Raw genomic sequence first — 27539 nt, 5'->3', positions numbered from 1 at the left:
TGGTCCCTAACAGATAGATCCTTACTCCTAACTGAGCTCAGTGAGCTGTTCAAGCACCAACCTGCCGCCATTCCTGGGGATCCTGCAACTGTTGCTGTGTGTCTGTTTCCTCCTTACACTGAAAATTATCATCTTTCTTCGGCCTTATGTTGAAATGTTTCTGCTTGGACTGAAAAGCGAAATTAAGAGTACAGCTAATATTCTGAAGAACATGTCTGATAACAATTGTGTTAACAGAAATGTCCATTTGTCTTGACGTAGTCCACAAAGTAGGTTCCAGTGGTATCAATACAACGGCTTTAACCGTGCTGAGTACAGGATGAAATATTTATAGAGCATGGTAAAAACAAGGACACTACTTAATTTTAAATTAAAATAGTGGAGAAAAAAAGAAATACCCAGTTCATACTAATAATCCTCAGTTTCTTCAGCTATCAGATCCAGCTCATTAAGCAGCTTCCTGATGCTAATTATATCACAATTTTAAAGGGAAACATTTGTTTTGGGGCCTGCAGTCCAGATTCTGTTGGCACTGAAGTCAATGGGAATTTTGCCACTGACTTCAATGGAAGCAGGAAGTCTATGTATTGCAGGCATTTATAAATATCACGTTTGTCCCTATAATTTATAACTGATTGCTCTGCTTGGAAGACTGAACCTTACTCAAGTCCCTTTTAAAAGCACAGGGATTTCCTTGCCTTCGACCGAGGAACACTGCAGAGGCTCTGTTTGCATTTATTCCCACAAGGGGAAGTTAATTCCCTCCTGCAACCCCATCTGCTCCCTAGCTGATACAGAAATGACAGCAGCATCCTCTATGAGATGAGAGCTACATTCAGCTCTCACCAGGCAAAGTGGCTGCCACTGCTCCATGCACCTGCAAGACAAAAGGGGCTGCACATGGGGATACTGCAGTGGGGGTACCTGGGGTGAGATCCAGGGAGAATTTAACTGCACTTATTTGCCCACAGTAATTATTTTGGGTAAAAGGGACTCATTAATGCAGGTTAAAGGTATTTGGTTGGTGTCAGTTGCTATAAAGTGCAATTCTCAGAATGTCCCTCTCTTAGAAAGCCACAAGCACAAAAGATGACAAAGGAAGGTCTGACACAGCTACCACGAACCTAGAGGGCCTGTCTTTCTACACAGGACAAAATCCTTTCCCAGTGTTACTGACTTTAAAAGAGAAGTTCTCTTGTTTCCTGTAACTTCACAGCTGCAGAATTTACCATCAAATTCAGCACTGAGCAACCACTGCCTGCAGAAATGTCAGATGATGCAAAGTACCTCAGAAAGATCTGGAAAGCGCTCAGCGTTCCTCAGAACAGAAATAGCTGCTACCACCAGGGAAAAATTCCTGTCACGTATGGCCCAAAGCAATGGACATTAGAGTATTAACTGCACAAACACAGAGGTAGACTAAATACAGACATTACATTTGCTGGGGGAGTGGGCTTGATTTTCAGCATTGGCAGAGGCTCTTTGCCTGGGATTTGCAGAGTACCACCATTTTTTACTGTGCTGTTTCCAGACCAATTCCTTAATTAGCATTTAATACGCAGCTCTTTTGAAAAGCGAATCCTAGGAGACTCGATGTAAAGGCAGAAGCAGCTGCTTTGCCCATGTTGCCCGTGCAGTGCTTGCTGCACAGATGTGCTCCAGTTGCCATCAGAAAATGTTGCCTCTCCTCAGCTTGTCACATTTTTACCTGTTTGAACAGAAGGGAAATACAGTGCTGCGTTTTTGCCTACGCTTCGGAGAAAACAGACCAGGTCCTCAGCACTGAAAAACCGGCTGTATTTAAAGAAAGCATCTTCAGTTTGTTTAGCTCAAAACTCTTTCCCCACCAGCAGAATGAACGAAAATTGAAACCAGTCTGTGGGGCGCAATCAACAGGAGGAGCCAGAGAGGACTGGGAGTGCAGTGGCACTGGGCGTGGAGGCAGTGCGCTTCCCAAACACAGAACTCAGCCTTTTTGTTAAATATAGCCCTAAACTCTCGCTGGGCTTGAAAGCATGCGTCAGCTTTATCTGCACTGACCAGCCTGTAATCTTACACGCTCTCAGGGATCTGTAAAACAGTCCTAACATGAACTACGCCTGTTTAGCTCGGAGCCCGTCCTTTCAGACAGCGCTGGGGCTGGAGTCACATTCCTGGTCTTTTTCAGTTCGGCGTGGCTCTTTGCCCCAGGTCAGCTCGAGCTGGTGGCAGCATCCAGTGTGAGACCTGGCCGCAGGACTGGCATTCTGAAAGAGCCGTGCGGGGTCCTAGAAAGATTTCTTGGTTTTGCTTATAATTTTGGTGTAGGGGATTTCTTCAAAACAAGACGGATCCGTTAAGCTTATTTTCTACTTAATTCCATGCTAACAATAAATTACTTCAAATAACAGCAAAAAGTAAGAATATTCAAGACATTGTCCTTTTGATCTGAGGTTTCTAATGCTGATGCCATTATCTTCTAAATTAAATCCTCTGCTGCCATCAGGTAAACAAGTGTTGCTAGCCACAGTGTCTGCATGGTTCTCTTAAGAATGGTGCTAAAACCATCATGGGGATTTGGGGTCAGCTGAGACACAGGATATCTGATCCTGCAGATCCTAACTGGAATTTCCTTGGTAGCTGGAACAGTAGAGGACAAGCTGAATTATCAAATTCACCAGACAACTTAAAATGGTCCAAAATTAAGTGCTGGAGTTAAACATACTGGTTTGCTTTTACTAGGCTGGAAAGAAACATAATTTTGAAAAGCACTGTTTGAGTAAAATTAATTCGCTTCTAAATGGAGTTAACAATAATTTTCCTATGTTCTGCCTTTTTCACCCTAGCACCCTTCAAAACAGTCAGGAAAGAGACATACATATACACAAATCTCATGTTTGCCACTGCAGTGGTGGCAACATTTTTCATCTACAATTCTATGGTTTTTTAATCTCTTCCATCTGCTCCACATGTGTTCAGCATTCCCTGGACACCGCCAGTTCCCTAACTCTATTAGCTCAGTTTGTACATCAAGCCCATGTATTGCAATCAAGCACGCTGGGCTACTTACTCTTACTCCTACTGCCTATAGCAGACTGTAAAGTTGTTGTAGCAACTGCTTGCGCTGAGAAGTACACAGCGTAAGGTCGCTCCAGGGAAACAAGCTGCTGCTCTATTTTGATAGGTATCACCCAGGCTACTTTACATAGACAAGAAAAAAACAAAACTCTTCAGTTATATGTAACAAGACAGTATCTCAGAAGAGATTTCGGGCTTTTGAGAAGGCTGCATTTCAGGCCACTTGTCCTCCTGGAGGCCCCCTGCACAGCTGAGCCAGGCCGCGCCGCGCTGGCCCCCGAGCTGCCCGCAGCCAGCTGCCACCACCACGAGCTGCCGGGCCGTGCCCGGGCTTACTGCCACAGCTGAGATCTCGAGGGAATTCCACAGCCGCGGCCTCACCCGGCAGGCAGGGGATGCTCCAGGGTGCATTCTTAGGAGGTTTATGAACATTTTCCCCAACGGAATAGCATCAAATCAAATGTGGAAAGAGAATTGCAACATTTCAGCTTCTGAAGATGGGGTTTTTATTTTCCATGCTACTGATTGCTATTGCTTCTTTAATAGTTGTCTTGATATTTTTGCACTGGACTTTGTTTACGCAGTTTTCCTTGGAAAGCTCCAGGAGCTTGCTGGAGAACTGGCAGTAGGATACAAGGTGCAATGAAAGGATGCCCAATTATCAGCCCGCCAGTTCTAGTTCTAAAATTGTGTGCAATCCCATTCCACTCACCCGAAAGAAGTCCTCCTTTTAGAAGGCAACCTGCTGGCCATGGCAGCAGAAGGTGAGTTCCCATCTTTTTGTCTCAGTTACAGCACTTAGCTACATGCCAGCCATACACCTGAGGTCTAAGCAGGAGTGTCTGCTGCAGATAAAGCTGATTACAGACAATGTTCAGGCTCGGCCGGTCACCCCTACACAGAAGCTTCTCCCCCTCAGGTCCATCGGTCACTGCTCACCAGAAAGCTCTCCGGACCTTCTCTGTCCGAACAGCAGGTTGAGAAAGATGAAGCTGCTGATTTCAGCCGCCTGCTTCCAGAAAGGCACTGATGGAATTGCTTACAGGTATTTTAATTTAACCTACTTCAATAAGGCTTAGAAAAACTTTCAAATATTATTCAGTGGATGCTCCTCGGTCTGTTTTGTAATGCCTACATATTTAATAGAAAAATATGCTTGGTTACCCAAATACTCATGAACTTTAAATCATGTTTAATTTTGTCCTTTTCTCCAAAGCATGACTTGAATTCTTCTACCAGTTCTAATAATGCACACACTTTAATTCCTACACCAAAAAATTCCATCATTTATAACCAGAAGCATTCATAATTTAAACGGCTGTCTCCACTGTTGATGACACCATCAATTATAAAGTTACGTGATGGAGAAAATCTTCTGTGCTGATTAGCACACATTTTTCAACATCGCTGTTAAGTAACATTTTATATAGCTGTATCTTTCAGGAAATAGCAGGGATTTGGTATTCTGGAATTACCTTACCGTGGCATTCTGAGATAACAGCTTCACAACGCTGCTTAGTAAAGGCTTCGCATTGCACGCAAGAATCACATTTCAGGAACATTACATTTTGCACAGAAGTAATTGACATTCCAGCACGAAGTGTAAGTGCCAAATTCTGCCCACAATTACAGCTTCTGCAGCCCAGCTCACCTTTGTGTATCTGTGTAGGATATACAATACACGTGCAAAAATTTAGTCATACTTCTCAAATTCAGCAAAGTACTTAAGCATATATTCTACTTAACACCTGCTTCAATCCACCTCTACTCAGAGAAGGACAGGCCAACATGGAGAACTCGAGAGTCAGCAAAACACCTTCTGCTCCCACCTTCCGGAGTTTGAAATCCAGAGATTGCTGAATAGTACATCCAAATGAAGAAGTTAAAAAGGAATTAGCCAAATCCTTCCAAAATCATAAGAGTCATAAAAGAATCAAGAGTTTTGTTCATTTGTTTGTTGTCTGTGTATTCTAATGTCACCCTGTGAGCTGTCTCTGAGGACAGCAGGTGCAGCTGTGCATCTCCCCGTCTGGCAGCAGGAGCTCCCAGCCAGCTGCCACTCATCTCAAGGCCATTTTCTGCCGTAGGAGCTAACCAGTGACAGCCACACCTGAACTCCTGTGCAGGACACGGGCCTCTAACCCCGCAGCTTCACTTGGCCCTTCACTCCTTAAGTTTCCAGTTTAGGATAATTCCTTGTATGTTTTTAGTGAAGTGCAATCAGAGCTATAATCCAGCTCAGCCAGAGGCCACTAAGTTCTAAGATAGGCATGTGTATTTATTGCTAGGATCCAATAAATGCATTTCTTCATTCAGAGCAGCCGATTTGAAATGATTAAATGTATACCTATTGGCTGCAGCAATTTGCTAATGGGATCTGCAATGACTATAATGTTGTTTGTCCCAAAACAAATAACAAGAACTAACCATTTCTGCCTCTGTTGTTCTACAGTATACAATAGAGCTTGAAACCACTGCAGTATCTGGACTCTGGTATTACTCGGGAGCTACAGCACAAATGCAGCCCTGTCCAGGACAAACAATGCCCTCTTCTGTCTTTTCATCCCGCTGATCCTCAAAATATTTGAACACTGGAATCACTTCACTGATGCACCATTTGATTAAACCACACTTAGCTGTCAAACATCAATGAATTATTGTTTGTAAAGACCTAATGCTTTCATATCTGATGCCGTTATGTCTCTAGTACCAATTATCATATTAATTTAGCTTACTTTTCTATAGTCCTCATTCTAATTATTCTCAGTGCTTTGCTGTTTGTTGGTGGTGTCTAATGAGGGACGAAGGAATGCTTCCGAGTTCCTGGGTCTGGGTGCGTGCCGTGGAGGCCTGAACTCCACATTTGGACAATTCCCAAATGCACATCAGCCCCTCATCACGCTCTGGTTTCCACAGAACATAAGCACAAGGGCTCACAGGCGGTGCCAAGTTTTGGGCAGTTCCTGCTCTCAGCACGTGGAGCAGTGTGGAGCTCAACCACATCTCCCCAGAGAGAACCTTGCTAAGGTTGGAAAAGACCTTCAAGATCATCAAGTCCAACTACAACCCAATCACACAACCCTAACTCCAACAGTGACCCAGATCTTAGTTCATGCTCCTGTAACTACGTAACTGCAAGGGTTGGCTGCGTTTGCACTGGGATACACAGCATACAGGGTGCAATAAGTAACAGTCAAGAATGTACAGACAGGCTCTGCTGGAAATACACAGACAGCTCATACATCAGTAATATCTGAAAACATGCTGCCTGTTTACAGTGCCTATAAACTATAGTTATGGAGCATGACTGCACTGGGCTACCCAGTGCAAAACACAGACCAGCAGCAATCCCTGCCACAGGGGCCCTGTTCAGCACCGGTCAAGTCTGAGAGCTGCAGACCATCACAGGAGAGCGGAGTGCAGCAGAACAAATATTGAACAGAGCAACTGCTTTCAGCATGTATCTTTGCTTTCAACTTAGCTGGAGCAGATTGCTTTGACAGAACAGATTTTATTTTCACCTCAAAAACCACAATTATCCTACGCGTGGATTGATTCAGAATTAAAGCAGAACACTTATTTCTTTTACATGCTTTCCAGTGTTTGCTGCATGTAATTTTTAAACTATTGAAATCTGATGGTTGAGCTATTTTGTCCATTTATGAATGATTCCATCAGATGTAATAGACTCAGGAGTCTGTCATTTCAGGAGTTACTCTATGTGAATTTCTTTCTTCAGAAAACCCTTTTTCTTTCTGCATCACCACTTGGTCATTTTTAGAAGGAAATTTAAATGCAAACTTATCTTTTGTAGTCAACGAACTCTGCAAAAATAAAACAAATGCTTTGTTGGGCATTTTTCCCAGGTACAGCCTCCACACCCCAATGGCAGAAGTTGCAGTGCTTTGCAGCATTTCGCTAGGGGTAGTCCCAAGGTGTCCACAGATGTTCATTTAAGAAATATATCACTCCAACGGTAATGTTCCTAGAATGACAGGAGCGTGATGCACTAATGCAATTACACTAAATTACATTCATACCATTTCTTTCATCTCACATATTCCTAAAGCAAATGACAAGCTGAATGGAGAGTGCTCTTTCACTATCCACATGTCATTCTTTGCATAGAATAGGTTAAAAACATGATATGAGGTGATTTCTATTCCTTGACTGGTAACCTTGCATATCCATATCACAGACTTCCAGGGAAGACTATCACAAGCACGTATAAAGGCTGCAAATCAGATTTATTTAAATTAGAATGGACATTCACAACTGCTTGCTATATTTTTGTTATTCTATTGTACGCACAATTCCCTTCAGCACTCAAAGAATAATGAGAGAAGTGATACAGAACAATCATAGATGACCCAACCTGCAGATGTAACTTCAGGTGTTGGAGGGGCTAAGGGCAAAAATGGAAAAAATAAAACAAGAAAAGAACATTCCATTGTGGAATCCTGCAGAAGCCAGAGAGACTTGAGCGAAGTGAAATACTCAGGTCACAGGGTTTAAAACTGCTTTTAGTGGAAACCCGATGATCTGATAGGGATATTCTCTCCTTACGTTTTAACAATTCCCCAGTTCCTTTCCCTGTCAAGTTGGATGGCAGCTGGAAAGTTACTAACAGTATTTAACGTAAGAAAGTAAAAATGACCAGGCAGATGTTTTTGCCATCTCTAACATAGGGCTTGCAACTAAAATGTTTGTTGGAGGCTGGTTGTAAATCGAGTTATATGATCCTCGTGCATTTCAGCCACGGCAAATGTTCTGGCTCTGTAGCGCCTCCAACCTCACTGCAACAGGGACTCCAAAATTCACCAGAGTCTGAGTGCAGCTAAGCAGACTAGCGCCATACAGCATTCAGTGTTCAAGCTTTATCCTTGAAATTTCAGAGAACAAAAGGAATCATGTTCTTACAGTCTCTTAGAAAACAAAGCACGCTTGTAAAGACCTGCATCCTCATGTGATGCACATACAAAAGTTCAAACTGATGGCGAGAGTCCACAGGCATTAAGGGAAATAACAGCAATCAATGCTATTTTTAAAGGGAAGAGTGGGGGCGAGAGGTTAACATATGTGGAATTAGCTCTAGGCAAAACGAGAAGCCATTGCATCTAAAATCAAATGCATTCTCTGAAACAGACACCAGAGCCCAAATTCCTTTGTAGACTCCTGCAGTCCAAGAGTTTCAGCAGAACTTGGCCTTCCTCTTAACTTAGCTTCATTAGGTCATATCATGCCATCAATTTTTATGTTGGACACCCTACTTACTGCACATCAGTTGTTGGCACTATGTAGGCAATTTTCCAAATCGGAGGGGGAGAAAAGAGTGGTGTGTGCACAAGGGTGAGGAATTTTTTTTCCCATGTAGAATAAGTCATTTCTTAGAACAGTTTGAGGGGAAGTGATATTTGTATCCCTTCTGCCTGATGTCACCAGGGGCAACAAGAGCCGGGATTAAATATCTATCAAATTCTTCCTGAAATTTCTCAGCGCCAGGTGGTCAATAACCCATTCAGAAAACCAAGAAAAGCGACCGCCTCCCACTGCCGTTCTTAGCCAATGGCTCCTCCTCTCGTACGAATTATCTCTGTAGCTGAAACTTTTTGATAGAGGACAAGCTTACAGAATGTGTACAAAGATTTTTTTAAAAAGCTTGTTGCAATAATTTCTGCTGTTTGTATGCAGTAGGTGAAACAATGCCCCCTCCTCACACGCTTCTGCCATCGTCTTGCCCTGTTTTTCACCAGCTGCTGCGCGTGCTGGACGCACTGAGGTCTCACAGACACATTGCGCCTCTTCCCTGCCGCACATGGCAAATGTTGGTGGCTGTCCTCAGAGCTGGGTTGGGCTTGCCTTTCATCTTAGAGGGAAAAGCTTCTGAAAAAAAGATGCTTTGATACTCTCTCTGACATTAAGACAGTCTGCACTGTCACATCTGACTGTGCCACCACCTCAAACTGCGATGCCTTCCACTGCCATCCCTTACCCCGGCCGCAATGCCACCTTGTGCTGCCATCCACATGTCTTGTCATCTTTCACTCTTCTGCCAGAACCCCCCGATGAGATCTGACTCTGACTCCTCACGCAGCTACGCTACACAGTCCATGAAACAATGAAACAAGACTGAGATGATCAAACCGCTTCTGTGTAAGCACAAAGGAACATTTGGAAACAGTGCTGAGTAAAAAAAAAAAAAAACAAACCTAAAAAAGTCAGTTACCCAAGGGAGATCAGAAGGTAGGTTACAACATTGCATAGACACTCCTCACATATTGCTCCCCACTACTATCAACATTTCTCTCTCTATCCTAAAAGCAAAGATCTTTCATGCAGAGCTCAGCAGCTTTTGTCTCAGAGACAGCTGGGTGGATCACAGCCCCTCTGCTTCATACAGACGCGACTAAACAGGATGTCAGAACCTTACAGAATTCTAAGATTTTATCTGGAAACATACCAGATGAAATACCCTCCCCCAGCCAACTGTTCCCATGGATTGACATAATATTATTTTACCTCCTGTAGCAACAAATTCACTGTGGGGCTTTTTTCAAAACAACAAACCAGGCATTCTGAAGACAATACAACTACTGGTTTTTCCCTAAGTGGTTTGCTACACAAACAAGATTTGAACAGGACATTTTTCATTTTTTTCTGTTTAGTGCAATTAAACTCTATCACATGTCACGTCTGCAGATAAGATAGCAAGACATCATCACATTTAAACATTCATTAAAGGCATCACTCCCAAAGACAGCCCTGCTTCATTTGATCTGACTCCTCAGATAAAGTATACCAGACAGGTTTTTGCCTTCTGTCCTACATCATTTGGAGAAGTTGGTATTTTCTGCTTAAATCAGAAGAAATTTAATAGGACTCCGTCCTTTTCACGTATCTAGCCACTTATCTTGTTTCATTTGCAAATATCATATGTATTCTCTCGAGATAAAAATAGTGCAAGATGATTAGTTAGGCAAGTTCATTTGACACCATTCCCCCTTCGTGACGCTGAAATCTAAAATCTGTATATGGTATACAACTTAAAGTATATATATGCAAGCTCAGCTCTGGTGGAGACACACAGCAAGTGCTCTTCTCCCAGCCAGACTGCTTCCTTATCCAGTCAAGAAGACCACAAAGGTAAGCTATAAGATCCTCTGCTTTCAAAAAATTAAACACAAAAGAAAAATGCTCCCTAAATGGAAAGCACCTATTCAATTAAAATATATATTCTAATATCAGCTTCCAGTATGCCATACCTCCACAAAACTTCATAGAACAGAATCACCATTCAGATAACGGGATGGGAAAAGACAGAGTGGTGCTGTCACAAAAATTAAGACCATGCTGCAGATTTTAGATTTTTTTTAACTCTTCCCCGTGTTTTTAATGCTGTCAGTGGAGAGAGTGAGGTGAATGGCAGAGCTCCAAACCACCTTGCCTAGTGCTGAGAGGGGGAAATACTCAGCACAAGAAGCCACTGGGACAAAACAACTGCTAGCAAAGCAGAAGTAACTGATCTGCCTTAGCTGGAGAAATGCTCATTGCCACCAGCAAGGATTTGTCCCACTGTCTCCTTACATCTCCTGAGATATTCAGAAGGAGACTGACAACGTCTTCTGCTGACAACAAACAGGTACGGAGGCAGCGATTTCATATTTTGGAGAAAGTTTCTACCGATCTGTAGATCACAAATCAAAGCTCATACCATAGATGGTACCAGCACTTGGTCTCCTAACTGATGCTGCTTTGCATACTCAGACAGGATGATGTTGAAGATTGATTAGGGATTCACGATAAGGGATTTCTGTTCTCGGGTGGTTTTCAAGGATAACTTTTCTATGCCTCAATTCCTCTTAATTAGTTAACATGAAGTTACCTCACAGTAATGCTGCAAGTTTTAAATTGCAACCAGTCTGCACTGGTGTGTGCTGTGAAACTGTAAATGGATTGATGCTACAAGGATTGACCAGAAATTCCGGCCCTATATAGAGTTTGGCAAAACAGCTAGAGCAGCTGCTGGAGGCTGACGGAAACAAAGAGTATCTCTTGTCAAATGCTGCTTTACCAGAAGACAGTGCCTCTATCATTTTATTAGGAATGAGTATTAAGCCTCAATAGCTCTGCTGAAAGCACATCAACATTCTGAATTGCCGAAACTGGGATAAAAATCTGGCTCATCATCCATCATTACCAGCTCAAAACAAATCACAAAATCATAGCATAATTAGGAACCTTTTTTAAAAAGCTACCATGAAATGTGGTCTTTCAATGATGTAGCACCCCAGCAGACCAAATTTATAGCGCCATTACATTTATTGGGTGCAGCAAAGCAGAAGAGGAAATAACTCTTCAGATTTAGATTTCCTTGCAACAAGTGAAATTATTTTTATTTATTCTACACCGTTATTTTCATTCCCGTAAAGATCACTACATTTATTGATAATAATACCAGAGGTTTTTTTTATTCCAATTACATTTATTCCAGATACAGCCCTAGGGGACATACTTGGCCCTATCTTTTTATGCATGCTGTAAATATATGCTGATTTTAACTGAGTAATAATCCATCTCTGGGAAAACCCACACAGAATTCATGAAGTTTTGTGGTGCTGGACACCTTTGACTTGCTCCCCCAGCGCAATACAGCCACCAGATCTTCCTGAAGCCCCATGCTCCCGCACGCAGAATTCCTCCCTCATTATCCAGCTTTAAGTGGAAGCACCTGCTGCAGACATCTGCTTCAGCATGCTCCCCTTACAATTAGATGAATAATGTCTCCCCTATCACATACTGTCACAGCAGCAACTTCAAATAGAGCCATGAAAGAGGTAGAGAAGTCATTTTAATGACTAAGTAGCTCACATTTAATTTATTTTACAGCTCAACAATGGCCATCACTGACATCCTTTCTGCTAAAGATATTGAATCTGCTCTCTCCAGCTGCCAGGGTAAGGAACGGTCTCTCTCCAGCCAAAAGATGCATATCATTTTTATGTCTTAAGATGACATGCCTATCGTTTTTCCCTTAGATTCCTTCCCTGTGAGATCTCTTTGTAGCTACGTTACAGTATAGCTCCTTGAATTCAGAAAGTCTTACAAGTGGTTATTTGGTGGGTAACATTACCCGAAACAGAGTGGCAATAAGAGCCACAGATTCAGTTAGTGTAAAGCTGGCTCTGAATTTTCAAACCTGTTGAGGACCTAGATTTAAATGGTTAGCCTTGTCCTTCAGAATGCCAGAACGAGCTGCAGCTTGCAGAATCCCCCCATTTCTTGTGAAGCAGTGACCAGTCTTGCTTCTCTCAGAGTTCCTCCCCGGCAGGATCAAGCCAGTTCCCCAAGCGCACTATGAGCTAGTTCAAGGCTGCCGATTTCTTTATTTTCTACCAAATTCTTCACCGAAGTAAGGACTAAGTGCATATAAAACAAGAATTATAGGAGTTGTTCGTAAGGCACTGCAGCACCCTCTGATTACTTATTATTAATTGCATGTGACACAGATAGCTAGAGTCCTGATTTAGCAGGATGTGCACTGTAGCAGAAAATTTCAAACTGGATGAAAGGATAATATGACCAAAGGCACAGAGTGATTAAAAAGGGCAAGTATCCACCAAATCATCTTTGCTGCACTGGGGAACAAGAGCAAAAGGAGCAGGCTGATGTTTAAAACCAGGTGTACGTACTCCTGAGGAGTACATGCAGTAGTAGCAACTTCAAAGGAAAACATTTAAGAGGTTTTTGTTTCTTCCAGCTGCGGATTCCTTCAATTACAAGTCTTTCTTCTCCACGGTTGGTTTATCCAGCAAAACTCCTGATCAGATAAAGAAAGTTTTTGGAATCCTTGATCAGGACAAGAGCGGCTTCATCGAAGAAGAAGAGCTTCAGTAAGTACTGTTCAGCTGCTGTATTTCTTTGAACACTGGAAACCTTTGAACATTCCTGGTGTCCTAGAAAAAACTTGATGTTATTTTTAAAACAAAATGCAATGCTTTGTCTTTCCTTGAATTTCTGTGGATTTCACCAGATGTTAAGAACAAGCATTACTTTTTTTTTTTGCGTGGATTTAAGTTAGAAAAACAGAAATATAATACGCCAAGGTCATTTCAGAAAACCAGACTCAAGCACAGCACTCTGCCCTGCTCAATTCCAGGCTGTTTCTGAAGAATTTCTCCTCAAGTGCCAGAGTCCTCACCTCTGCGGAGACCAAGGCTTTTCTGGCAGCAGGTGACACTGATGGCGACGGCAAAATTGGAGTAGAAGGTAAGGCTGCTGGAAACTTGCTTACAGTCACATTTTAAACTGCGTGCATTTAGTTACATTTAAATGGTTGAATGGAGAACGCGTCCCAGTAATTTAGCCTGGTGCTTTCTGTCATATTTTTCACACAAATATTCCTTTTTTCTTTTTTCATAGCCTTATTTCTATGTGGTCTCTGTTGTAGCAAAAGCAGATTTAAGCCCAATGTAGAACCTATTCTTTCAGGTAGTAACAACAGCTTTGGGGTTAATTTCCGCACATATCTAATCCATAGGCTCAGAGCGTTGGATTTTTAGAACATTCTGAACACTTACTCACTCTTTGAATTTTCATTTTGGCAATGGATGCTCTGCACTTCTGGTCATATGACACCTTCACTTTTAAACAATTTCCACCTACGTGAACCTAATTATCAACCCCTCTCAGCATTACTGAGCGGGTAATCCAGTAACGTAAAGCAGGGCTGGTACTGCCTCTAAAGGCTGGAAGTGCTGTATGGCAGCATGTAATGTGCTGGAGAATTATCTGATGCTTGCAGATTTCACTGGATAGTCCTTCTACAAGAAACCAAATAAAATTCCTTCAAAAAATCTCACAGGAATGATGTGAACTGGCCAGGATATTCTAGAAACTGCAGCAGAAGAAAATAGGACATTATGCATCATGTATTAGAGATGAAGTCACTGAAAACAGGGCTGTCTCAGCCGAACTAGGACAGGTGGCAATAACTCTAACAGACACACGTGCTAATCTTAGCCAGAGTTTGGGAGGAGAGAGATACACTGTTGGAGGAATTTGCTTTAGCAGCAGCTTTTGCAGCTTCTGTTTATGAGCCCCAAATAGGACATTATATTATACCAGTCTTAGCTCTTAACTATTGAATTTCCCATTCTGAAATTACGTCACTACTAATATTTTTTGCTTCAGAACAATAATTAAAAAATATACTGGAAACATATTGAAAGCTGCAGGTTTGAGCTAAATCACTCTTTTAGCAATTTCATCAGAGTTTGTAATGGGTTCAAGACAGTTTACCTTTAGCTCAGGATTTCCTACAAACATGAATTTACAGATGTACTCCTCCTCTCTGCACCAACTCTTTTTATGGAGTGAAAAATCTGCTACGCTCCCAGAATCTCAGATTAGCAGTAGCGTGTGCAGCATTATAATAGCTTAGGGAGCCCTCCATAGATAGGAGATTAGGACATTTTTATCTATCTTTCCTAAAGATGTTATAAGCCCTGTCATCTCATTTTATTCCCTGCCTTTCTCGTTTTCTTTCTTGACAGAATTCCAGTCTCTGGTGAAGGCATAAACAGCATTAGACCAAAGGCAGCCTTGGACTGACTCTTCCAATTACCTCGTCCAACAAGCACTCCGCACTCAGCATGTGTTTGTACATTTTTATATTGTTTCAGGCATTAGCAGTTCCCCATACGTCAAGTTCACACAAAGGATCGCTGAGAAATCTTGCCACGTACAGATGTTTTGGTCACACGGCATTGCTACATTTCCATTGTAAAGAAGGCACTTTGTGATTTTCAACTACTCATAATATTGAAATTGTGGCTAGAAGATGGGACAAAAAAAAAGCTGTTTTTTCGATTTTGTTTAGGCTTCTGATCCTCATGTTTAACCGTGCTGACTTGTCACACACAGTTTTAATGATTTTAAACAATATGGTATCTCTTGAGACAATTATCCTGATTTTGTTGAGTTTTATTTCTGCTTAATTCTCTGATGCTTTAGGAAAAGCAATGCTAACAAGACAGCCACAAATAATTTGTATTCAGTCCCAGACTTGAGACTCTGAGAAAAAAAAAAAACATAAGAGGAGCTGACACATAGCACACAGCATGGAATAAATTTGTGGATATTTTATAAAATGAAATATTAGGTTACAGCTTGTATCGTCAGAAAGTGTTTATGGCCTAAAATGTAACCCTCCTTCAAGAAGATTTATCTTTCATGAAACCTAAGGCAGCTGTGAGACAGAGGAGAAGGTTCTAATCCCATCTCTGACACCGTCCCAAGTCACAGTCCCCTGGTGATGGGCCACAGGCCTGGAGGTTTTCCTATCAATCATGAGCATGTTGCTGATCATCTCTTAATAACTAGTAAACAATAACACTTCACCACATTTGTGTATTTCTGTGTTTCAGATGAAACACCAGCCAGTCTTGCTGTTTGATTATCTTAAAGTGAAGCAGAGTACAAATTCTGTTTGCCTTATGTGGCTAAATAATGGCCACTACTCAATTCTTTCATTTATTATAGTGAATGATCATCTACATAACCCATAATATTAGTGATTTACTCAAGAATGAAAATCACCAAGAGCTAATCTTTCCTTTGCTAAGTGTCTTGTAGGGTGTAGCGCTACTTATGGCGTTGTCATCATCAATGGACAACGTAAACAATATTTATGGTTAAACGCAGAGCTCAGTAGATGTTATGCATTTCTGGCTAAGTGGGCTGGAAATCTCCCCACTAACCTTTAGTTGAGACTTCTCCCACCTACCATGACTTGGTTCCAGCTCAGTAGACCGTCATTTTAATTCTCCCCGCTGAAACTGGGTGATAATTGTAACGTAATTTGGCAGCTGTTTCGAAGAAAAGCAGAAACAAAGCCTTTTGGAACTTTTATGTAACATTCAGTGTTGGCATTTCCATGAATTGCGACGTGATTATGTGAGGCAAGTGCGGCTCACCCAGACCCAGGCGTGTAAGAAAGCCGTTCATCAGATTTAAGACTGTTCAAGCAAACGCGGAATTCTAGCAATCAGACTCACTGAAGCCTTGGCAGAATTATAATGAATATAAATTCTAATTCCATCCCCAATGCCTTTGATGTTAAATCTGGGCTTAAATTACAGCTGCTGTTAATTACAGCACTGAAATATTTTGCATAATGATGACACTCTGTTGGTTCCTTTTACCTTATTCATTTTCCCAAAATGCTGAAGAAAAAAATCCAGAGCAATCCAGACCTGCAGCAATATACAGATACAATACAGATATTAGCTCTTCGCACTGCTTATCACTAAAATCTCACCTCATTAATTCACAAGCAGATGGCAAACACAATACAATAAATGACAAACCTGACATTTTATTTGTTGCACACTTGAAAGTCTCACGTGGAATGCGAGAAATGCAGGACTAAATGCAGAGAGCGACCTGTCTTGTATTTTAGAGGTGTTAAACAATTGCACATCTCTGCTTTTGGTTGCCACAAGGAGAAATTAAGTACTCCTTAAGAGAATGAGGCATTTCTTGTGCATATTGCAACTTCATGTAAAACTCCGAGAACTTTGTTCATGAGAAAATCCATTTTATACAGTAATTCCTGGAAACAAAACGGGTTTAAATTTTTATCAAAGCCATCCAGTGACTTCATTAATAAGAAACCACAATTTAGAACAAAGCTCACAGACTGTTCAGCAAAAACAATGTTTAGTCCCTATTAACTCTTGTGTTGGCCCTAACATTCACATTTTTAGAACTGGACTGAATTGGAAGAGAATCATTTCCATCAAAAGCAAACAATTTCTTTCTGCTACATGACAGAATCATTAAGAAATGAAAGTAATACCTCTCATCTTGTCTACTTTTACCAATTGTGGCACTAGGCAGGTGCCAACAGCTATCGGTTATACAGACATTTGAAAAAACGTGATTAGACTTTACGCTACATTCCAGACAATGCACCCAAGGCATGTACCAACAGTCTCTTAATGCCTATCCTTTTGTAGCATGATGCCATAGAATAAAGCAAACAAAAGGTGTAAAAGAAAAGGTTATGTCATTCATTCACAGAACTGTAGAAATTCATCCAAACATCCCTAAAGTGAAGTTTTCTTGGAAAGCTCATTTAAATTAATTTATGCTCAGCCAGTGTCAGCCTTCATTTTTTTTAGGGAGTAGCAAGGAGTGCTCCCTGAACTACACACTGGGATAGTGCTGGAGAAAACCTTTGCTTGTGGGATGTCTCTGTGGATGCCACCTGATGTAGTGAAGAGGCAAATGGTGATATCACAATGTTACCACAACGAAGGCATAGGGTTGCAAAGTAACCTATGCCAGAAGGGACCTCTGGAGGTTTCTGATTCAACCTCCTGCCCAGAAGGCCAATTTACACATTGCTCTAGGTCGGGTTTGAGTATCTTGAGGCATGGAGGCTCTGTAACCTTTCTGATCAATCCAATCAGTAAGGATTCAATCCTCTGCACTGAGCTTTTATGAATAAAGTACAAAAATAAAGCACTGATGAATACACAGTTAAAACCCAATCTTCTATTATAAATTGTCTGTATTACAACAAATCTGAAAGGACCTAACAACACCCTGTGTATCACACCGGCAATCTGTTCTCAGTTTCTAGAGTAATTCTATCCTACCCAGAATAATGCTACTTCTTAATTCCTAGGATAAAAGAAGTGTTGTTTCTATCTTTTACTTAAGACAACTAAAGATCAATCTAACACATGAGCAGCAGATCTGAATCCTACTGAGCCCAAAGACTGTGAGTTCTAGGACACACCTCTGCTGCATACCTAGTCCCCTCATTACCCTGCAGGAGCAGTATAATCTGCAATCTGTTTAAGTGAGAGATCAATACAAAGAAATTTGACTGTCTTACACAAGCTCTTAGAAGGATATGGTCGGTCAGGCTTTGGAACCCAGTACCCCAAATCCAGCCTGTTGCTCCAGCCACTGAATCCATCATCTCTTTTAAACCAAAATTTGGTTTGTTCTGATAATGAAAGGATAAAGGAGCAGAACCATCCTGCAAAGATAAAATCTTCAGATATTTAGTGGAAATTGGCTCCCTGATATCTTCATGTTGTCAGAGGACTCCAGGAACTCCAAGCAATTTTACCACCCCACTGTTCCTTTGGAAACCCCAGTCTAGAGCCATTTGTAAACTTTGGATTCAATTTCAGCTCTCCAACTGTTCAAAATCTGGTATTCATTTTCTAACAAGAGGAGTAAGAGAGCACAGAAAGGGCGAGGGGATGTCAGAACATTCATTACACACACAGACGGTAAAGTTTCTTCTTTGAGTTAGCAGCCAGCCCATGTGGAAAATCTTTGATGCAGCATCATCAGAGACGCCTGGAGCTCTTCACACACACAGTGTGGGCAGAGGGGGGCCAAGCCTGGATTCATTTCCAGGAACGGGTTACCGAAATAGATATATCTTGATTAAATCCCCAAACTGACATCTATGATTCCATGTACCTAGCATTTTCATACTTAGTTGCATGTATATCTTAAAACATTTAAAGAAGTGTGTGCTGTGGAATCTGAACTAATTTAAAGCATTCATACTCCATGAAATTCTGGATTTCCACATTACTTTTGCTTGCAAGCACACACATATAACATTACATCAATACAGACTCTCTGGAAAACTTTCTGTCTGGAAGGTCCATGGAGAAAACTGTCTTTCAGTTCGGATATGGCTGCTCCAGAACTTTTGATTTGCTCATCAGCGTGTCTTGCACTCATGAAAGCAAGAAAATCAGAGCTTCTGCAAATCAAGCTCCAGACAAGAAATTCAGATTACCACATCAGTTACAGTATGAAAAGAAGTTACTCCCAGCCAATGGCTTCCCCTGCAGTTATAAAGACGTTACTGACCCTACGGCTGAAAGGGGAATTTGTGTCCAACTAAAACCACACAAATACCTGATTCCAAAAGAATCATATTGGTTTCATCACACCTTGGTATGTATCTCCTGGCATTTCCCAGATAACAACTTCCTGCCCTAACTCCAGAGATTCCACAACAAACTGCTCTTGTATTTGCAGTGATCTCACTGACAGACTGTAATATTTAGCCAGCATACAAATATACATAGTAAAGCCTGGTTTTGTTAGGTAGCTGAAATAAACTGTTCTGCCTAATTATCATTAAAGGAAGGTCCCCTGGAATCATACCCAAGTTTTCTTTTTTTTTTTTTCTTTTTCTGTTATTTCAGTCTTTCAATTGATTTGGTAGATTAGAATTTTTTTTTCTTTTAAATATCTGTTCCCCTCTCTTCTATCCCTTGCTCGTGAATGCACACCTGTGCACCTGTTTTCATGACATTTTTTTCCTCTCACGCTAAATAGTCTTGGAAAGATTTCATGGCTGCACGTAACTGTCTTTGGTGCCATCTACTGGCAAGCTCTGATCAGCCACCAAAACATTCAAGAAGTTGTACCAATTGCACTGTAATCTCAGTGTAGTCTCTTGACAAAAATCATTTCTTGAATGTTCCGCAACTCCAGCATGATTATCAGTTCCTCTCTGATCTCATGCCACATTCTCACGTATTACCTAGGAATCTGACCAAAAACAAAGATAGATTCCTAGACAGAAAGACTGGATCATTAAGTTGACATATTCAGGATAAAAAGACTTTAAAAATAACTTGCTCCATTGATTTTATATAGCCCAGAAAGTTTTGCTTTCACCATGCTCAATTTACCACACAGCACAGCTTTAGAATAACGCAGCTAGCACTTCTTGTAAGAGTTCATGTCTTGAAGAAATTATCCAGAAAAACTAAGTGCTAGATGAGGCACTGTGCAGAATTTTTGAGGGAAAAGACAGCAGCTTTATGTTACACCAACCAAGAGTTAGGATTTATTTTATATGTAACAGCATTACTCAAATACTATCTAGACCTACAACAATATTCTGTGCGTGTCTATAAATGCGTGGGTGTGTAACGTTCACCCAATGGGTTTTTACACTATCATAATTTCAGCCATTCTCAAGACCACTGAGTTCCAACAGATTTCGTAACGCAGTTGAGCGGAGGACCCAGCAAGAGAAAAGCTGCAGCTTGTGCTTAGTCACTGTTCAAATCCTTGTGGAAGTTTATCTTCTCAATTAAGGAAAGAAGAACCAAATATTACCAATTTCATTGTTCAGTTTCACTCCTTACCTTTTACTGACGCATACTGCTTTGTGCTACTGAATGACTGACTACTGTGATTTAAAATGCATGCCATGCAATGAATTAATCCTGAGGAAATGCGTCTCAGCATTAGTGTTATTTGAAGACTGTTTAGGTAATTGCAAGAGTAATGCTTCATGGGTAACTTCTGTCAGGATCGAGCTCCTAAAAGTCTAAGTCTCTGAGGATGTCCACTTGTAGCTATCATGTAAGCAATTAAAAAAAAAAAAAGATTCATTCACAGCTCAAAAATCACACTAGACTAAAAATGAGTGCAAGCAGAGACGATTTACTTTGTATAGCACTAAACCTTATATATTGTCTAAAACACCATGCACATTCCTTTGGGATATAAATATCAATCTGATTAGCTAGCAGGTTTTGTTAGCCACAGTAACTTATCCCCCAGGGTATCTGAGCCATCACGTGGCTCTAGGACTTCTGTGAAAGGTCGAGAGGACTTAACTAAGGTCTATATAAGTCATTAGCCCTGTCATCTGAAAAAGAATCAAGTCAAGAGGACTCTGCATATCCTTTACCTTAAAGCATTTTCTGTGCTTGGCGTGGGAAAACTAAGAGTCAAGGTGAACTGAACCTTTCTCCTGGGGGCTTTTGAAATCATCCCAACAATCCATGCAAAAAATGCATAAAATAAACAGGAGATCCCCAAATCTCATGTTATTCTATAAATACTTTTGGTTTTGTCCTCAGCTTATGCACTTCAAAACATAGCTAGAGACAACACCAAGGCAGATGTACTGTGCATGTCTGAACTACAGGACAGAACAGTCTCCTCTTGCAGGGCAGCTCCTTTGGTTTGTGCTGGGACCTATGTTGCAACCATCCCGCTAATCAAACCTGGCTGCCTACATGAGGCAGCATCAAAGGATGGTGGAAGAGATCAATACAAACTCTACCCAACATTGTTTTTCGTTCCACAGTAACACTGACATGGCTCTTGTTGGTATCCTGACAGAAGCTGAAATTGCTGCTGGCCTACAGAGTTGCCAAGGTAACCTTTAACTTTTAAATTCAGCTTTGCAGTGTACGTATCAAAGTCTTCTTTCCTCACTACAACAACTTCACAATTCCTATGGAAACAGCCAAGGCTGAAGGCGTGGACCAGGTAAGTGTAAAGATTTCATCTCCAGAGTACATGGTAAGAAGTTCTTGTTATGTTTGTTTACTCATTACAGTTGTCACTGTTTTATCAGAGAGAAAAAGGAGGCAAAGTAATCTATGCCAGCCAAGGGACAGGGAACCGTCTTCACTTGTGCAACTTTAAGTGAAAAAAAAAAACACACAGGTTGAAATCCTGATTTTTTTCAGAGAATGATGATAAAATCCATTTAAATACAAGCAAAATTTTCATCATCAAGTTCTGTGAATCGATGTTTCCTTGAAATAAGTATTTATATGTTCCTGCATGGTGAGCACCACAGACAATATTTTTCTTCCTACGTTTGAGAGACCACTGGTGGATATATCTCATTAATCTGAAATAAACTCGGGAAAACTAAAGAGTGTTGTCATGGGTTTGTAATGACCCTGCAGAACAGTTTGCTGCTTTCTGAAGAGAAACTGAATAATTCTTTTTTGGTTCCGGGTCTTCAGCTCTCCCTGTTTATTTCAGCTGCTGATTCATTCAATTACAAAACCTTTTTTGTCAAAGTGGGTCTGAACTCCAAGTCCAAAGACCAGCTGGCCAAAGTCTTTGGGATTCTGGATCAGGACAGGAGTGGTTTTATTGAGGAAGATGAACTGAAGTAAGTAAATTAAAAAAATGAGTTACCAACAAGCTTGCATTTTATTGTCCCAAAATGCAGGATAAGATCAGAAATACTCCCTTTTGATCTGTATTTTTTTAAGTTAGAATGTAATCTAGCTTGTATGTGGGCATGTGCATGCACGTGCACAAGTGTACAAGCTCATGCTGAAGAAGTTCCAAGAAGAACAGATTGGGTCACAACAAGAAAACTCTTTGATAGTACTGAAAACACTTCTTTCATGTGGGGAAAACTGTCAGGCTGTGAAGATAAAAATAGCAGTGCTGCTAGAGTTTGCTTTTCATTATTTTTTTTTACTAGACTGAATTCAAAGGGCTATTTTTCTTCATCTTTGTTTCTATCATATGAATGCTATCTTCCAGATCATATTCTCCTGACTTTGAAGTTAAAAAATAAGGTTAACAAAATTCTTGCCACTGTTATGAGTCTATGTCCCAGGAGAAAAGAAGGAAGATAACCCAGGAGGGAAGGAAAATCCTGCTACAAAGTCGTCCCTTTTTATTTTGTTTTTTTTTTTTTAATCCAATTAAACCAAAATGACATGAAGGACTTCTGCACGTTATGATGCAACACCCTCTTCTTTTCCATCTCGTATTGTCACTGAAGAAGGAAATTTTTCCACTGAATTAGAAGGGATTTCTCAAAGAGCTTTTGAAATAGTCTCAAGGATTGACTCACACTTGGAATTCTACAGCTATTACCAAGAACTCACTCTAGACATTTCCACTACTGAATATATCTCATTCTTTTTATCCTCTCATCTTTAACAGACTATTCCTGCAGAACTTCTCAGCCAGTGCCAGAGCTCTGACTGACGCTGAGACCAAGGCATTCCTGGCAGCAGGAGATAGTGATGGAGATGGTAAAATTGGAGTGGATGGTAAGACTCCCTTCACAGAACAGAGCAGTATTTGCCCTTGGAACTTCCTAGCTCAGGGCAGCTGCCATGCTCCACACACTGGTAGTTATGGATCTGATTCTGAGGTGCTCAGCTCTGTTCTCTATTGCAGAGGGGATCTAACATAGGAGTGGGTCTGTATTCTGCCTCAGCTATAGGTGGTCAGTCACTTTTTCATGTATGTAGACTTTTGCAGGGATGGACCCCAAATTTGTATTTTTAAAATTTTAGTATTTAATTTTGCTACTTTTTATCATTAAACTACCAATACAATATGATTCTTGAATGCAATATTTGATTTAAGTACCTCTTGTTATTATTATCAGTACACAATGTATAACATTTTAGGAGTGATTATCAGATCAGTTAATTAAGAGATTCAGAAAGTACGTTTTTGAATGTGCAGTTACAAAATTTGGTTTCATTTTATTGTTCTTTTCTTTCTTTTTCAGAGTTTCAAGCCCTGGTCAAATCTTAACAAGCAGTCCAGAGAAAGACCAAGATACCTGCACCATAAACAATCTTTCCTATTGCAAGTCTATTATTTATGTTGTGCCCTGAAAGGTCATGAACAGTTGTTGGCAAGTGACTTCACATTGCTAGAAAACATATGTAGTAGTTTAAGCTCTACTTAAAACCTTGTTCCCCAATGTCTTAACCAGACGGTCTCTATACCACTGGGAGACTGATTTAGAATCCACTCCACTCATCTGAATATTAAAAAACGTTAAGAGAAGTTAAAACCATCTCTGCAGGCCATTTAGTTTTCAGCATTTGCATAAACAGCTAGCATCTGTTGTAAACAACTTGAATTAATAAAATGTCTGTGTATAAAACCTGATTATGCAAACTGGTAGCAGTGACATCATGCTTGTATATTCAAGACGTGTATTTAGTACTCCGTATGTTTTTATGTCCTTCTTTTGCAACTATGTTTCATACACTACTTAAATGGCAGGACTTTGTGCTAATTAAGATGTTAATTGTAATATAAGATTAAATGAATCAAGGTGAATCCAGATTACTGAAACAGAACTACATTCAAAATTCTCCCAGGAATAGCTCACGTTCACATCCACCTGATGGCACTATTGTTCCACTTACAAGAAGTTAAAGCAGTACTCTGTTTGAATTAATTCAAGTTGGAATATTTCCAGTATCCCATTTGTCCACTTCTGCTTATAACTCAACTTTCCCAGATTAAATTATCTCTGAACACAGAATGCTAAAATTTTTCTTTCCCAAAGGAGAGGTCTCTGTGCCTCAGAACTTGGGAGCAGGATGGAGGGAGGTCAGAAGGAAGGTCTGTGGCGCTAGCTCGCACCTGGAGAATGAATACCTTCTGGTAGATCCACTGAGGACACCGAAACCCCATAGTGGCAAATCCCAGGTGCAAAGCCCTTTCCTATCCACATCCAGCGGATAGGATCCGCATCCATGCTAAGCTGCACTTAGCAAGTTACACACCGTGGCTCAGAGTACAAACAAAGGAGAAAGGACTGCACACGGGCAGGAGCCAAGGGCCAAGCGTTCCTCTCTCTTCCAGTAAGAGACATGAAGGGCTACACAGAGCCAGAACAGAGACGCTGTATCTTTCAATCATACCAGAACTTCTGCCAAAATGAGCTCTTGTACAATCAGTGTAAAGAGTATTAATTGCCACTCACATAGTTGTAAAAGTAAATGCATAAATACTTGTGAGGAAAGACTACCAAAATGAAGAGTGACAAAAAAAAATTCATTAGGAAATCCATCACTTTTTTCTTTACAGGTAGATTAAATAGCAAACAGGAAATGTGAAATGAGATAAGTGCAACATTGTGGACAGTTCTCATTAACTGAACTGCATCCAGTTTGTGCACCAACCACATTTGGATTCTGTCAAAAAACAGAGTGTGGTGAAGTTACAATTTCACACAGCACACACAGCAATCAAATGTTACAAAAGTGAATGGCTAACTCACTGCCTAACTAGACATTGCAGTCTTCATGTTATTTTTAGATTTACAGATATGATAAAAATAAACAGTTACCCAAACATCCTTTAAAATAAATAAATAATCAAAATTGTTTCTTATCATTTGGAAGGGAAAAAGACTTGGAACTCTTGAAAAGTCTTTCCATGGGCATTCATCCTGTAAAAATCTGTGTGACTGTCTCATGTGGCATTTCTTGGAGCTATTTAAGAAGATGTTCCAGTATTTGCAGATCAAAAATGTTCATTTCAAAATTATCTACTAATGCTACAATGGTACTGATGCATAGTACATTTAAGATAAGACATTACAGGGAAACAAGAAAACATCAATACAAGGTTGGGGAAATTACCACACTGCAGAAAATTAAAGAAAGCTACGTGACTTTAAAGAATACTCAGTAATTTGTTCATGCCTTATACATTAGCCAAAATATATCTCTCCATTAGCTCTAATGAACGAAGCAGGCCCTCATTTTGTAGAATTTCCTGAACGGTGAGAAAAAGAGTCATCCATTAAATGAACTCATTTACAATTTCAGCATCTTCTCAGGAGAGCAATAAACAAAGGAAACTCTGAGCAATAATAACTGAAGTCTGACTGCAAGGCCAAAGGCTATCGTTAATGTCAGATAGCACTGTGCACTTGTCTGATATGCTTTGTATGTTCAGCACATAATATGGTTCACCTGAAGATCTTCAAGTGTTGTGCCAAGATTAATGGCTCACAGAGACAGAAGGGCACAGACAGCTCAGATAACTTTCGAGTTATCAGGCATCTCCTTCATTTAACCACACTTACTTCCACGCTGACTATTCTGCCAGGTCTATACAAATCTACGACCATTTCACCACTTACCATTCCATTAAGGACATTAAAAAATTAATGACAGGCTAGGTCTGATATCAGCCTCAGCGATCACGCTGGCTTGTTAGGGTTTTAGACCTTTCCTCCCTTCAGCATTACCTCTAAGCAGATCAGTGCAGAAAACGCTGTTTCTGTCTCCCAGAATACACACTCATTCTTTTTCTTTCTTTCACTCACACCGCCTGTCCACCACTGTGAAAAGTCTTCTCCAATCTTCTGCTGTAAGAAAGCTCTCTGAATGGTGCCTGTAAGGCCACGACCAGAAGGAACGCTGCATGACCATACACATGCACCTCCCCAGCAGGTCCCTTCAAGTGAACAGCATTCTTCTGGACTCCTAAGTTGTTAGGTCTGAGACTGTCCCGCATTTAGCAAATGCTTTATCCAACTCCGTCCACCAGCCTTTAAATACGGGACTGACTTTTGTCTATCTGATTTCTTCACAAGCTTTATGCACACGTTTTAAGTGCTATGCAGAATCTAGACACCTGCTTCTCCCTTCTTTAGAAGGCCATTTCTGCTAAACAAGTGACCTTTGAAGATTACTTATGATACAATTAACTAATTTATAGGGTATTTTTTACTTTATACATTATTAAAGGTTGTGCATCCTTCTACAGCTATAAATTAATGGCAGAAATCCCACTGATATCACTGAGGACAGGCGGTAAACACAGAAATTGCTGGAAATGCTTCGATACCTTTTACTCCATTTACATTATTTTACTGTGGCTTTGTATACTGTAGGTCACAGTGAAATACAGCCACACGTGAAAGGCCTCAGGTAACAGAATAGTACCACTGTGCATATCTGTTACACGTCACAAAAGGCACCACCCAGGTTCTTTCACAGCCATTAACCATAGGGCACAGTTATTCTGAAAATACACAAAAAATTGGAAAAATTTACACTTTCAAAGATCAGTCCATCTGAAATTATCTACTGCGCAGACAGAAGTCAGGAACAGCTTGGGCAATTATGTTTAGAGCCTGAGTGAAAAAACGTGTTACTGAGTCACAGATGCACTTGCAAGTGTATCTGAAGGCAAACACACAGCATATGTAACAGTGTCGGGGATCTTCCAGGACAGCTTTCTATGGGGAAAAAGTACTAATAAGAAAAATCTCTATGAATTAGATACATTATTAATCAGCTATGTTAATCTGTTCCGCTATTGTTTTCAAATATGAATCAATCTCATTTACACAGAATGATGAGGATGTGACTTGAACACAAGACGTTGCTCCTAATCCACAACAATACCTGTCTTTGTTCAGCTCCAGACCCGCAGTGCTGCTGCACGATCCTGATCCCACATCCAGATCTGTGCTCAGTCCTCTGGGTAACATCCTCTACTCTCTGCAGGGAAAGAAAGTTTTGTCACTGATGCTTCTGAGGCCTGGATTTCACCCTTTGTTGTAATAATGTGCAGTACAACATAAAAAAAATATATCACACCATTTTCTTACACCTTTACATTAAATATGGTGAAGACTGCGGTACAAGCAAGCATTCAGATTGGATTCTGTAATTTTTTCTATACAATTGAAGTGTATAGCTTGAGTGACAAGATACAACAGACTCAAATGCAGATGCCATTTCTGGTGATTACTGCAATATCCACACTAAGATTCTCTGCCATCACCACCGAGACAATAGCATTAATGATGAACCACACAGGCTGCTGAGTGCCTGTTTTAGTTACTTCCAAGCTCATTACAAAGGCAGAATCTGTTA

At 40.6% G+C, this 27539-nt stretch overlaps 2 protein-coding genes and 2 long non-coding RNA genes across 9 annotated transcripts in view; 3 read left to right on the top strand and 1 right to left on the bottom strand.

The window, feature by feature from the left end:
• Positions 841-6054, top strand: LOC110405861. The gene is made up of 3 exons (XR_002443127.1): positions 841-3821; positions 3977-4102; positions 5510-6054. It is a non-coding gene; the product is annotated as an uncharacterized LOC110405861 (long non-coding RNA).
• The window catches only part of LOC110405860, a 31270-nt gene continuing 9853 nt past the window's right edge, over positions 6123-27539 (bottom strand). The window contains exons 2-4 of one of the 5 annotated variants that reach the window (XR_002443122.1): positions 27066-27161; positions 16260-16310; positions 11889-13010 (exon numbers count right to left, since the gene is read on the bottom strand). This is a non-coding gene — a long non-coding RNA (uncharacterized LOC110405860). Of the gene's footprint in view, positions 7043-11888; positions 13011-15820; positions 15924-16259; positions 16311-17036; positions 18110-26464; positions 26680-27065; positions 27162-27539 lie in introns of those variants that run through there. The other 4 variants (XR_002443123.1, XR_002443124.1, XR_002443125.1 and 1 more) reach the window with 4 other exon arrangements.
• LOC110405854 (parvalbumin, thymic) lies at positions 11927-14741 on the top strand. 2 transcript variants are annotated; one of them, XM_021411637.1, is made up of 4 exons: positions 11927-12011; positions 12815-12947; positions 13214-13323; positions 14610-14741. In XM_021411637.1, exons 1-4 carry the CDS (start codon positions 11951-11953, stop codon positions 14633-14635), a joined length of 330 nt encoding a protein of 109 aa, XP_021267312.1. In that variant the 5' UTR covers positions 11927-11950; the 3' UTR covers positions 14636-14741. The 2 variants fall into 2 exon arrangements, with proteins under 2 accessions (XP_021267312.1, XP_021267311.1); XM_021411636.1 differs by lacking the exon at positions 14610-14741 and having other exon boundaries at positions 13214-13397.
• LOC110405857 (parvalbumin beta-like) lies at positions 18117-26313 on the top strand. The gene is made up of 3 exons (XM_021411639.1): positions 18117-21285; positions 21907-22039; positions 22831-26313. Exons 1-3 carry the CDS (start codon positions 21144-21146, stop codon positions 23084-23086), a joined length of 531 nt encoding a protein of 176 aa, XP_021267314.1. The 5' UTR covers positions 18117-21143; the 3' UTR covers positions 23087-26313.

This window comes from Numida meleagris, chromosome 13 (assembly GCF_002078875.1).
Source record: "Numida meleagris isolate 19003 breed g44 Domestic line chromosome 13, NumMel1.0, whole genome shotgun sequence".
Classification (NCBI taxonomy): Eukaryota; Metazoa; Chordata; class Aves; order Galliformes; family Numididae; genus Numida; species Numida meleagris.
Note: the sequence above shows the minus strand (reverse complement) of the source record. Positions and strands in the feature narration are given on the sequence as shown.